At 43.5% G+C, this 14,375-nt stretch overlaps 1 protein-coding gene across 1 annotated transcript in view; it reads right to left on the reverse strand.

Annotated features, from left to right (window-relative positions):
• Positions 1–14,375, reverse strand: part of PDILT (protein disulfide isomerase like, testis expressed) — a 26,003-nt gene continuing 11,628 nt past the window's right edge. The window contains exons 3-11 of the mRNA XM_053366133.1: positions 13,002–13,135; positions 12,155–12,292; positions 10,635–10,745; positions 9,597–9,722; positions 8,639–8,836; positions 4,495–4,615; positions 3,412–3,593; positions 905–982; positions 1–212 (exon numbers count right to left, since the gene is read on the reverse strand). Coding sequence (XP_053222108.1) covers positions 141–212; positions 905–982; positions 3,412–3,593; positions 4,495–4,615; positions 8,639–8,836; positions 9,597–9,722; positions 10,635–10,745; positions 12,155–12,292; positions 13,002–13,135 — 1,160 coding nt within the window. The 3' untranslated portion in view covers positions 1–140. The remainder of the gene's footprint in view (positions 213–904; positions 983–3,411; positions 3,594–4,494; positions 4,616–8,638; positions 8,837–9,596; positions 9,723–10,634; positions 10,746–12,154; positions 12,293–13,001; positions 13,136–14,375) is intronic.

Consider the following 14,375-nt stretch of genomic DNA (forward strand, 5'->3'; position numbering starts at 1 on the left):
ACACAATCAAACCAGTGCATTTCTTTCTCTTGTCTTTATTTTTTTGAATACCTTCCCAAATCCCCATGATCAGGTCAAGATTCTTGTAAACAACTCTACCATCCTTCAAAAATCAATGTTATCTGTGCTTTAAGGAAAACCTACAGCTCTTCCTTTTGCACAGTTCTTTCCTTCTGCTTTTCAGGGTCTTCTTTCTTGGCTTTGGATGAGTCCTGATAAACAATCATATAAAAAAGTAAGTTATGAAACAAAGACAAAGTTAGCGTTAGAAGAAGCAGCAAACTGGCCAAGCTGGACTTACAACTTGGGGGTGGGCCAGTGGCCTTCTGTGAAGGACATGGGCCCCACTGGATTCAAGAAGTCTTACTTCTGAGTAGACATGCTTAAGGTAAAGGTAAAGGGACCCCTGACCATTAGGTCCAGTTGTGGCCGACTCTGGGGTTGTGGCGCTCATCTCGCTTTATTGGCGGAGGGAGCCAGCGTACAGCTTCCAGGTCATGTGGCCAGCATGACTAAGCCGCTTCTGGCGAACCAGAGCTGTGAACGGAAACGCTGTTTACCTTCCCACCGGAGCGGTACCTATTTATCTACTTGCACTTTGACATGCTTTCGAACTGCTAGGTTGGCAGGAGCTGGGACCGAGCAATGGGAGCTCACCCTGTCACAGGGATTCGAACCGCTGACCTTCTGATCGGCAAGTCCTAGGCTCTGTGGTTTAACCCACAGCGCCAACATGCTTAGGACTGTGCTATAAGTTCTGAGCCACACATTAGCCCAAGAAGTGTGGATCAGGTAATTTTGCGTTGTGAATCCACAAATACAGGATTCTTGAGGCATGGGTACATGAATCAATTGTGTGCAAGACAATGCTAAAACCACCTTTAAACATAAATGTATACCTTACCTTCTTTCTTGCCTTAATTTGTTCTTCTAAGAATTTAGCAAAACCATCGAGATTGTGCTCGCCTTTGTATGGGACAACCTTTGAGGAGGAAAAAACAGAGGGGAGAGGTGAATGGAACAGTGAATTGTCTGTTATTTTGTAGATTCATAGGGCAACTTGCTACATGCTTGCCCTACAGACATCCTTTAAGACACATATTGGGTTGTGTACTTGGAGTGGACTCATTGAAGTTAATGCACATTACTAACTTGGTTTATGAATTTTGCTCAAAGTAGACTTAGCTGGATACATCCCATTGTCCCATTGCTTATGAAGGTCCCAATCCATATTGGCATTCTGCTGGCTTTTGAAGACATTTCCCTTGAACTCTCAACCTGAATCTTCTGTTTTAATTAATGGGATTGTTTTTTATTTCATATCTTGATTCAAAATGTCATCCAAGTGAATCTGAACTTAGACAAAAACCTGCTCTTTGATCTGAAGAACTACCATGAAGAAAACTGCTTACAATATCTTAAGAGGTATCCAAATGCCTACAGGACAAAGAGACAAACAACTTTCCAAAATATAGGGTAGATCATGGTGGTGGTTGTTGTTATTCAGATTTAAGTTACAGGCTAAATTTTGGTTAAACATTATGATTATTTTTTTGATGGCAGGAGCAGTTCAATAATGAAACCAATTACTGATTGAGGAGGAGAGGGGCTCTTCTACACTAGTAATATTCAAACAGACTGGACATCAATTTGATGGGGATGCTCTCACTCTGGACTAGAGATGGGAAGGCCTGGGAAAATTGGGGACCAGGTTTTCCCCCCATTCCCCCCCCAAGCCCCTTTTTCTGGAAAAAATGTAAAAAAAAAGTTTGATATAGTTTGAATATTCCACACACTATTCCCCCCCCCCCCCAATTTTTCCTGGAAAAAATGGCCTTGGGGAAAAAACTGGAAAAACCTGTAGACCTTTTATGGAGCTTAAATACTGAGGTGGACCTTAACTTTATTTGCTGTTCGTGCTAAGGGGCAAATCTGATTATTTTTTATGTTGATGGTTTCTTGCTTTTTTCCTTGCTTTTGAGGGAAAGGGGGTGGTTACCTGTTTTATTGCAAGCATAATATTTTTATCTACACTGTGTTTCACGCAATTTGTAAAACTACTCCACACTTAATTTTTTTTCCCAAAATTTCCAAAATTTCCTTTTTTCCCGGTGGGAAACGTTTTTTCCTCATGGCTTCAAAATTTCCGGAAATTTTACATCTCTACTCTGGACTGCCAGCATCAAGCCGGAAATTGGACCCAGTGGCATACAAGTCCTGCCCCCACCCTCCAAATCTGTGATTTGATTATTTTATTCCAGTGCATGGCCAATTGAGAGAACTAATGGCAACACATCCCAGCTGCCAACCTTCTCAATTAGTATTCCTAGAGGGTGAAAACACATCAGGCCAGGAGCAAGGCAAAACAAGAAAAGGAAATGCATTTATATTCCAAAAAGAACCAAATGCCCCAGGCTTCTGTAAACAGACACATTTTTATGCCACCTAAATGCTCAGGGCTCCCTCTTGGGTTCATTAGGATCTGGGCATGCACACACAGCATTACCTTCCTAAGAGATTAAATGAGGACAAATGTCTTTGAATGTAATTTATGTGTGGGGAATAGGGGGAGAGAGCAGGGGGGGAAATGAAAACCTGAGTAATGTCTTAATTATAAAAGAGTGCCATTGAATTGAATTACTTGGCTCCAGAGGTGATGTTCTCACTTCAGTTAGATTATCCATCCAAATGGTGGCGCACACCCATTTGTTTGATGTATTTTTTATTATTTGTGACCTCCTTTGTTGTAAGACTAATTCCATGGTTGTTGTTTTTTTGAAAAGCACAAGAGAATGGTGGGTCTGAAACGTAATCAGGAAGAAGGTGCCAGAAGTTTCTGTTGCACCCAGAAACGTTTCAAGCATTGCTTGAGATATTAAGTGCCCATTCAGATGTGAGGGAATGCTGAATTCATTTCCTGAATATAATGCTAGTGCTTCTGTCCTATTTTCTAATGTTTTTCACATTGCAATACCTGCTGCATTATGGAACCGTAGCTTTTTGACCCATCTGCCAGCTAAATTTCATTCACACCAGTGGGTGTGCTCTGACTAGGGCTACCAAACAGTGAAAATCCAGACAGAGGAGTTGTTGAGCTTTGACATGGGTTGACATGGATTTTCCTGGACAACAGTATTCCAGATATTTCCAGGAAATTCCAGACGTATGGCAACCCTAGCTCTGACTCACCCACAAATATAATTGGAAAGTGTTGCTACTCCCCTATCTTTCTGCAGATGTGTGTGTCGGTTTCTCCATGATTCATGCATGGTAACAGCAAGAAATGTAGTTTTCCTTTGCTTTTGAGTCCACAGAACACCCTTGCTTGCTGCTAGAATTGCACCCCCCCCCCATTTCATCACAAGACATCCATTACCCATAAGTACCCAATGGGGGTGGAAAACATCTCACCTCCGTTTCAGATCCTGCAGGAAAGTACCTGAAGAAGGGGTACCGTTCCAGGTTGATTAACAGAATGTCATTTGCCGTGAAGTCTATTTTGGCAATGACAACATTTTTCCGGCTTTCATACAACTTGCCAAATTCGTCCCATACAGGTAGCAGTTTTTGGCAGGCGCGAGACCAGGGTGCATCTGGGATCAAAAACCAAGAATATGCCATTTTAAAATAAATAAATAAATAAATAAATAAATAGTGGTGGTCCTGGAACTTATAACACCTTCTAATGATGCAGTCAGCTAGTGAGTGCTGACAGAACTATAGCCAAAGTTAGACTAAAGGTAAAGGTAAAGGGACCCCTGACCATTAGGTCCAGTCGTGGCCGACTCTGGGGTTGCGGCACTCATCTCACTTTATTGGCCGAGGGAGCTGGTGTACAGCTTTCAGCTCATGTGGCCAGCATGACTAAGCTGATTCTGGTGAAACCAGAGCAGCTCATGGAAACGGCGTTTACCTTCCTGCCAGAGCGGTACCTATTTATCTACTTGCACTTTGACGTGCTTTCAAACTGCTAGGTTGGCAGAAGCAGGGACCGAACAATGGGAGCTCACCCCGTCGTGGGAATTCGAACCGCTGACCTTCTGATCAGCAAGTCCTAGGCTCTGGGGTTTAACTCACAGCACCACCTGCGAAGTTAGACTACTGAGAAACAAAAGAGAGGTATTGGGATGCACTGGCAAGTTTTTTTTTAATTTAAAAAAAAACTTTCAAAGGGGAATCCTGTGAACTGTAGTTTGCTAAAGGTGCTGGGATTGTAGCTCTGTGAGGTCAGCAGCCTAAACAAACTACAGTTCCCAGGATCCTCCATGACTGTTAAAGTGGTCCAAGTGTGCATGAAATGTGCGCCATGGGAGTGAAAACTGTTTCCGCTGCAGGCAAATTTAAACTAGCAGCATTTGCTTGAACATACACAAGCTGACTCCATATCAGCTCAGTGTGCCACTCTGCTGCTGTCTTCAATCAAATCAAGTAATTCTTTCCCTGTGAGAGCTCATCCACCAGAGTCTCCTCTTCAGAAGCGCAAGTGATACTCACAGAACAGGACAAACACGTGGTTCTTCTTATTAAAGACAACCCGGTCAAAGTTGCTCCCAACCAGCACTTTCACCGGCTTCTTATCCCAGCCTTCTTGGATTTCCTCGCTGGATTTATGTGGCTAATAAGGGGGAAAGAGATAAGGACGGATGTCAACAGGGGCTCATCTTTGAAGCTGTGCTGGGTGGTTAAGTGGCTCTCTTTGCTAAAAGTCCTTGGTGAGGCTTATCTGGCTGGCCACATGTTCCCTTTCACTTTAATTACCAGCTGTCTGCTTTGTCCCATAGCAGGAGAGCAGAACTACTCACTACAGTAGAGCAATTTGTCAAAATCCCAGGGACATAGGATGATACTTTATACTGAGTCAAGCCATGGGTCCATCTATAGCATAGGTAGGCAAACTAAGGCCCGGGGGCCGGATCTGGCCCAATAGCCTTCTAAATCCGGCCTGCGGATGGTCTGGGAATCAGCGTGTTTTTACATGAGTGGAATCTGTGCTTTTATTTAAAATGCATCTCTGGGTTATTTGTGGGGCATAGGAATTCGTTCATTTTTTCCCTTCTGAATATAGTCTGGCCCCCCACAAGGTCTGAGGGACAGTGGACTGGCCCCCTGCTGAAAAAGTTTGCTGACCCCTGATCTATAGTATTTCAGGCAGAGGACATTCTCAGACTTACTGGGAGATGCTGAGGACTCGCCCTGAGACCATCTGTACAGTGGTACCTCAAGTTACATACGCTTCAGGTTACAGACTCCGCTAACCCAGAAATAGTGCTTCAGGTTAAGAACTTTGCTTCAGGATGAGAACAGATATCGCACGGTAGCGGCGCAGCGGCAGCGGGAGGCCCCATTTGCTAAAGTGGTGCTTCAGGTTAAGAACAGTTTCAGGTTAAGAATGGACCTCCGGAACGAATTAAGTACTTAACTAGAGGTACCACTGTATACAGAATAGATGCTCTATCACTCCATGGCCCTTGATGAAATTCTGAGTCGACCTTCGCTCCATCTAGTTCAGTATTGTCTACCCTGACTAGCAGCAGCTCACCAGGGTTTCAGGCAGAGTCCAAGCTCTACCTGGAGATGGTAGGGATTGAATCTGGGGATTGAACCTCTGCATACAAGACTAATGCTCAGCTACTGAGCTATGTCCCTTCCCTGTTGTAAGGCACCTTCCCCAACCATGTACGGAATAGGGAGTGGATTTCCTTCTACTCTGTTTTTTTTAAAAAAGTAATATTTATTGAAGTTTCAAAAAATTACAAAAATAAGAAAAAATAATAAAACAAAAAATACAAAATACTGAAAAATAAAAACAATTAAAAACAAATCAATTTTTCCATATCTTATCTTTCATTTACTTGTTTCCTTGACCTCCTCACACCTCCCTTTTTGTATTCTAGTTCAATTACTTAATTCAGCAAATCCTTTCCATCTTTGTTTTTATCTTAATCATTTATCTTAATATGTCATAACTTTACATTCTCACCTGTTAACAACCCATTTTTACATACTCCTTTATAACATTACTGCTAAAACCACATAACTTCATTCCAGCATCCTTCTAACATGCCTTAATTTTACAGTGTTTCTGTAGATAGTCTTTAAATTTCTTCCAACCTTCTTCTACCGATTCTTCGGATTTCCTTCTACTCTGTTCCCTCAGCATCTTCTGATTCAATATGTCTGGCATTCCACTCATCTTAAACCAAAATGCACTATACAATGCAGTCACAGCAAAGAACAAAGCATCAAAACCATGGCATCAATTTACATGGTTTTAAAACATTGGTTTTAAAACAAAGAAGAGACATCACCTTGCCAACAAAGGTCCATATAGTAAAAGCTATGATTTTCCCAGTAGTGATGTATGATTTTCCCAGTAGTGAGAGCTGAACCATAAAGAAGGCTGATCGCCGAAGAATTGATGCTTTTGAATTATGGTGCTGGAGGAGACTCTTGAGAGTCCCATGGACTGCAAGATCAAATCTATCCATTCTTAAGGAAACCAGCCGTGAGTGCTCACTGGAAGGACAGATTGTGAAGCTGAGGCTCCAATACTTTGGCCACCTCATGAGAAGAGAAGACTCCCTGGAAAAGACCCTGATGTTGGGAAAGATGGAGGGCACAAGGAGAAGGGGATGACAGAGGATGAGATGGTTGGATAGTGTTCTCAAAGCTACCAGCATGAGTTTGACCAAACTGCGGGAGGCAGTGGAAGACAGAAGTGCCTGGCATGCTCTGGTCCATGGGGTCACGAACAGTTGGACATGACTAAGCGACTAAACAACAACAACAACAACAACAAAACATTGGCAGGCCATACAGGTTCTCCATAGAAAGGTTTGTGAAGATGGTGGAAGAACTTTACTTTCTTTTCCCCTTACATATGAAAAAAAGGGAAACCAGGTTTCATCAAAGGTGTTTTCTTTTATAACCCCATCTGCAATTCTTCTGAGCCCAGTTAGTCATTCCGAACCAGCAATATCCCAAATATTATTGAACCATATCTCAAGAGGTAGCTCCACCTGGCATTCCACTCATCTCAAACTCTGGCTGAGGATTTATATAGTTCCTTATCAAGATTTATATACCACTTCATCAAAATATATAGGCAGTTCACATAACGCGGCAATATTGATTAAAAAGAGCAAAAGCAAGACAGACTTTAAAAACAGCAGACATAATAAAATGATCAAGACAGAGATAAACTCAGCAGATATTAAAGACAAATGTACATATTAAAAGTACATGTCTGGGAAAGGCTTGTTGCGTGGCAAGGTCCCGACTCCCCCCCCCCCCGTTGAATAAAGACACTTGACGGCAGTATTTTAGGTTAATGGGCTAAAAAAGGCCACAACTTTATTGGTTACATATTGTGAGCAGTATTGGCTTAGGCACTGGACCTAACTGACTGTATCTGACTCCTGCCCATCTGCAGGGAGTCCGGAAAGGGTTAACCACCAGTAAGGGGGAGTCCTGCTGATGCACATCAACTAGGAGCTCCCCCGGGGTCACCGATAGGGGTCATGCCTTAGGCCCTAGCCTCTCCAGGCTTTGGACAGGGTGACCCCCCCTCCCCGGAATCCTTTAATGGAATACCCTTCAATGTGTGGGGGAGGTGATGGCGCTACCTCCCCTCCCCTCTTCTTCAGCAATATTCCAATGCCTAACCACCAAACCTTACAAAGTTGTGATGATTTGCTATGAGGTAGGCGAAAACCAAGTGGCTGGTGCCAATTTGCGAAGGGGAAAAAGTCCTACCAGGCCCTTCAACAGCAACCAACCAGAGTCCACAGCAAGGTCAAAAGAGATGAAAAATCCTAAAGGGCAGGAGGGTGGGAAAACTGGAGCAGCTGGAAGCATGAAAAGGGGAGAGCTTCCTATTGCGTCCTGCTTAAATCAAGCAGGCCACACCCCCAGACCACTTGGATTGGTTGTCTGGGCAGTGACGCAGCTGGGAATCTCCCCAATCGTGCAGGGCTGACCACACCCCTGCGCATGTGAAGGGATCATGAGTGCCCGCAACCCCACCTCCTCCTTAAGGCAGAAGTGGCTTTGAAACCAACCAACCAACCAACCAAGCAAGCAACAACAGCATTTTTAAAAAAGAAGTAAGGCAACTCTGAAGGAAACAGCAAAGAAAAATTATGAGACTATAGCTAAAAGACAGCAGGGTTTAGTGCAATGGTGGGGAACTGTTTTGGCTCCACAAACCAAACCCTTATCAGGATCAGCCTCGTGGGCCAAATTTGACACAGCACTATTATTGCTGGTGGGTGAATGCCTGGGAACCACAGCACAAGGGGCATTGCTAGCCCTACGCTCAGTGCTGTGGGGAGCGTTGATCATAGAGTTGGCAAAGCATTTTCTCCCCAGATGGGTGAGAGAGAGAAAAGCCTGCATTTTACAGGCTCCCTTTGGCTGCTAGCCAAAGAACCCACCAATCATCAACTGCCATCAACATTACAATTTCTAGAGTGGTTTAACTTTAACTATACATGCACATTAATAAAACACCGCAAAAAAAAGCAATTGATTCACTTGTGAGGCTCAATAGGAGCCAGACAATGAAACCGACAAATTCTTTGCCATGGTATACCAAATGAAAAGCGTGACCCTGTTTGCTTCCATCCCAAAAGCTCACCTTTGCTTTTCCTTCTAAGTAGTTCCGGCAGAAGCGTCGTAGATTCTCCGGGGTCACTTCATCTGCAGGCATCTTGTACTTGACATTACTTGTCAAGTTCAGGATTTGAACGGAAGGGACTTCTACCTCTGTTACCCGGAAGTACTCAATCACACGGCCATTTCTGGTTTCATCAGTATCCACAAAGATGAACATGATCTGAAGAATAAAAGAAGCAAGAAATATTTCTACCCCCTTACATCCCAGAACAGTTTCCCACCTTGGGCCCCCAGACATTGTTCTGATTATAACTCCCATCATCCCTGACCATTGGCAATTCTGGCTGGGGACAGTGCAGATTGTAATCCAGCAGCATTTAGGGCCTCAAAATGGCTGTCCTAGACGGTGCCTGAAGACTGATCTTTTCTTTTCTTTACTTTACTTTTCTTTACTTTACTTTATTGTGAACTGCTCTGTGATCCTCAAGTGAAAAGCGGTATAGAAATTCAAATAACAATAACAACAATTTATTTATTTATTTATTTCATTTAAAAAATATACTATTTGATTGTAGAAAAAACTTCAACACGCATGTTTAAAATGATATCTTTATGGATGCTTTTTGTTGTATATTTCATTGATATATTTGTATGAAAGTGCAAGTTATAAATGTGTAAATAAATGAATAAAATATCTACCACAGGGAACCAAGCAGAGGGCCTTCTCAGTAGTGGCACCCGCCCTGTGGAACACCCTCCTGTCAGATGTCAAACCTATAAACAACTATATGACTGGGGCTATTTCTCATATTGCACGGCTGCTTGCCCCCAGTCCGTCACTTACAGACTGCCTTTGGAACTGCATTTGAATCTAGGCTTGCGAGACGATCCCAGGAAAGCAAACATCTACAATGTCCTCAGCACTCTGACATCCAATATTTGCAATCCAGGAGAACTCCAGAAAATGACATGATACCAACCTTCCCTCTGAATTCCGAGGCAGCAGATGTATAATTGTCATAAGCTGAGCCAAACGTGTCAGCGCTCTTGGCCATGAAGAGAACAATGTGATTTTCAACGGGCACGTCAAAAATCTTCACAGATGTCTGGAAAACAAAACATCAGAGCTCACAGAAACCTGGCAATGAAGGTCACAATCCAGAAAGAGACTGAGGGTTGTAGTCAGCTAAGCCCTACTTAGAGTAGACCTGATGAAATGAATGAACCTGAATTCTTTACTGCCCCATTCAGAGGCAGCAAGTCTGTGGGACCATTTCAAAGTTTCTTGTTGGAGATATTCTAGTACAGTGGTACCTCAGGTTACATATGCTTCAGGTTACATATGCTTCAGGGTACAGACTCCGCTAACCCAGAAATAGTACCTCAGGTTAAGAACTTTGCTTCAGGATGAGAACAGAAATCGTGCTCTGGCGGCGTGGTGGCAGCAGGAGGCCCCGTTAGCTAAAGTGGTGCTTCAGGTTAAGAACAGCTTCAGGTTAAGAACGGACCTCTGGAACAAATTAAGTACTTAACCAGAGGTACCACTGTAATTGGGAGCTGGAGCATTTACTAGGAGAGGGAGATAGAAGCAGCTCACATCCCTGCTGTAGAGAATACAGTGGTACCTCAGGTTACATACGCTTCAGGTTACAGACTCTGCTAACCCAGAAATAGTACCTTGGGTTAAGAACTTTGCTTCAGGATGAGAACAGAAATCGCAGCTGCAGCAGGAGGCCCCATTACGTAAGTGGTGCTTCAGGTTAAGAACAGTTTCAGGTTAAGAACGGACCTTCGGAACGAATTAAGTTCTCAACCCGAGGTACCACTGTATTGAGCTGAGCAGAGAAGTCTGGGCTATTAGGGAAAATGGGGCACAGACCCACTCATCCCAGTGTACCCTCAGTCATAGAGAATGGCCCCGGATCATCCAGGGAGCCTAATGATCGAGTAGAGACCCAAACTCAGGTCTCCCCAATCCTAATCTGAGACTCCAACCACTCAGGCAGCTCCAAACTCACCTCAAGATTATACTCTATGACTAAATCCATGGTGAATGTTTTTATTAATCCAGTAAGGTCCACTTTGTTCAGTTTGCCTTCTTCGGATGCTTCATTATGAACGGGCTTTCCCTGGAGCACAAGAAATATTCGATTTAACAATAAAGCGGGCCACATTCCCTGTTAACATTCACACGGGGAGGGCGAATCGTTGGATTCAGTTGCTGCCTTGTGCCTTTTGAGAAATGATGTTTGAAAAATGGCTGCCCTCCTGTGGCGCAATGAGTCAGTGTGTTTGGCTGCTAACCAGAAGGTTGGTGGTTCAAGCCCACCCAGGGACGGCTGGGGCTAGGATTCCTTCATTGCAGGGGGTTGGACTAGATGACCCTTGGGATCCCTTCCAACTCTACAATTCTTTGATAACCATCTGCTTTGTGTGCAGAAGGTCCCAGTTTTAATCCTCGGCCTCTCCAGCTGGGGCTTGGAATGTCCCATGTCTGAAGCCCTAGGGTGTCCTGGACCACAACTTCCATCCAACACAGTCATCTCATTTTTTTAAAGAGCCACAACATTTTTCCATCGGTCAAAGCATAATGGCTGTGTTTAATCACTTGACAGGTAGCAGAGGCCGTTTCCACTAATGTGAAAACATTGCACTTCTCTCATTTTATCCAGCTATTTAGTTGAAGCATTTCACTCCAGCAAAGGAAAAGGCTCTGTGAGGAGATCACAAAATATCACCTCAGGCTTCAAATATAAAAGACATAGCACAAAAGGAAAGGAAATTGGGAGTTTGAAGGAAAACAACAAGTCCAGACACCAAGACCATAATGGAGTTCTTGTAACAAGAAGCTGGAAAGAATAATAATAAGAGTTTGGATTTGATATCCCGCTTTATCACTACCTGAAGGAGTCTCAAAGCGGCTAACAATCTCTTTTCCCTTCCTCCCCCACTAAAAACACTCTGTGAGGTGAGTGAGGCTGAGAGACTTCAGAGAAGTGTGACTGGCCCAAGGTCACTCAGCAGCTGCATGTGCATGTAGAGAAGCAGTGAATCAAACCCAGTTCACCAGATTACGAGTCCACTGCTCTTAATCACTACACCACATTGTTCAAGAAGAGGAGAACCAAAAGCTGCTGGCCTGTCCCTATTCCCTTACAGCTTCTTATACAGTGGTACCTCGCAAGACGAATGCCTCGTAAGACGAAAAACTCACAAGACGAAAGAGTTTTTCATTTTTTGAGTTGCTTCGCAAGATGAATTTCCCTATGGGCTTGCTTCGCAAGACGAAAACGTCTTGCAAGTTTGTTTCCTTTTTCTTAAAACTGTTAATACCCAGGGTGCATTGCTTGAAGAGGTGCAGTTCCGTGCTTCGCAAGACGAAAAATTCGCTAGACGAGAAAACTCGCAGAACGAATTAATTTCGTCTTGCGAGGCACCACTGTACATATAATGTATTTCTGCACTGTTTCCACTACATAGGGATCCCACTGGAGAATGAGTTTAACGTTAGCATATATGATACACGTGTTAATAATACCTTTTGGAACACAACCACCATGTCTTCTCTGATGCCAAAGTCAGCAAAAACCTCTTCACTGGCTGTTACTCCAAACGGAAGTTCAGGGACATCTCTTGCAGAATCATAGAAAACCTCCACAGCTTCACCTTGAAGGCTCTGTATATGGGAGGGGGGAGGGGAGAAAAACATAAGAGAAGCCCTGCTGGGCCAGTCCAGTAGCCTATCTAGTACAGCATCCTGTTCTCACATTGGCCAACCAGATGTGTGTAGGAAACCCACAAGAGCCCTCTGTCCTCCTACAGCTTCCAGCAACTGGTCTTCGGAAGCATTTCTGCCTCTGACCATGGAGGCAGAGTATCGCCATCACGCTTCATAGCCACTGATAGCCCCATCTTTCATGAATTTGTCTAAGCCTCCTTTAAAGTCATCTAAGAGTTACACATGAACAACAGGACGCAACGTGAAACTCAGGGCTGAATTTGCACACAGGTTAAATCAGCTGCAGTTTAGGACCTCAGATGTTATTATGTTGTTGTTTTTTGCTAAATTTCATGGTACTCCAAAATAATATTTATTACTTTTAAAGATTACACAAAAGGAAAAGAAAAAGAAAAAAGAGAAAAGAGAAAAAACCAAAAAAGGAAAAAACCAATACAATACAATATATAAACAATACAAAACACAACCTAAACATATTAAACTACACTAAGAATGGACCTCCGGAACGAATTAAGTACTTAACCCGAGGTACCACTGTACTATTATTTCCCTTGATCTGAACACTACACCATTGTCAATGCAGCCTAGAATTGCATTAGCTCTTTTTGCTGCTACATCACATTAATTCCCATCCACAATAGTTTACCTTAAAAAAGCCAATCACCACCAAATCATCAGAGTCTATGAACGTTTTGGCCTGGTCTGTGCTATTAAGAAGTACGGTACTGAGTCCTATTTGCCTCCTGACCCATGTAATGAAGGCAGAAGCTTCTCTAACTCCTGTAAAAAAAAGAGAAGAAGAAGAAGAATCAACAGGTTTATTAGCAAGAATGACACAATCACCAGAATCATTAAACAATCAATCCCTCTTTCCCACAGGACACTAGTAAATGTAGTTCTGTGAGGCGAATAGTGGATCTCCTTATAATCCTCAGCACCCTTCACAAACTACAATTCCCAGGATTCTTTGGGGCAGCCATGGCTGTTTAAAGTGGCATGTGAGTGCTTTAAATGTGTGATACAGATGGGGCCCAATGTCCCACATGTCCCGACTTGCCCTTTCACACATCCAAACAGAACACCTTAAGAGAGTTTAACTGAGAAGTGGGGAACCTCAGACCAGGAGTCTGAATGCGGCCTCCAGATCTCTCTATCTGGCCCTCAGGACTGTCCCACCTCTCACAGGTCCTGTTTTGCACCCTTGAGTGTTTTTGCCTGGCTGGAATATGTCACTGAACTCTAACAGTGCCTGTTGGTTGGTTGCTTCAGAGGCAGAAGATAGGGAGAGGGGGGGGTGTAGAAATGAGTCTAAATGTAAATACTCACATTCATTGCTCCGCCCACTTTTAACTCTGACTCCTCCCACCACTGGCATGGCATGTGTCCCACAGAAGATTGCCCAGAAGGAAACGTGATCCGTGGGCTGAAATAGGTTCCCCATTCCTGGCTTAACTAATGCACGATTGTGCCTTTCCTGTGTAATTGGATGTGCTGCCAATTAGCTGCCTAATCACCAGCTTTCGCGTCTGTTCAGGTTTGTTCAGGTCAAGACACTCTCTTTTTTATTATTATTATTTAAAGAAAACCCCGAAAAGAGCACGTCCTGATGTGATTTACATGGCAAATCTGGAAAACACCGTTCAGCCCACGCCCCAACCCTGCACAAAATATCGACTAGCAATTTAATCCAGAATGATTTCAGGATCATTCCACAGCTTATTGAGCAGGCTGCCTAATTGAATTAGGTGTCAGAAGCAAAACCCATATGTTTTTCTGCTAAACAAAAGGGGAAATAAAAAGGTGCTGAGAAGCAGTGCATGAGCTGTTCAGTGCTGAAGCTGAGCTTTCCCCAGTGGCAAGGGATCCAAAGTTTTAACTCCTGAAAATCCATCTGCTTAAGTTGAAAGCGGCTGTGGCGTTTGCCTCCTAGGTGGGTCATTAGGAAAGGGTTAAATGAGTGAGAATGTGATTGGCCAGTGGGAATGCAAGGGGGGAGTAAAAGTTAGAGTGGGAGGTTTTG

Source organism: Podarcis raffonei, chromosome 14 (genome assembly GCF_027172205.1).
Source record: "Podarcis raffonei isolate rPodRaf1 chromosome 14, rPodRaf1.pri, whole genome shotgun sequence".
Taxonomy (NCBI): domain Eukaryota; kingdom Metazoa; phylum Chordata; class Lepidosauria; order Squamata; family Lacertidae; genus Podarcis; species Podarcis raffonei.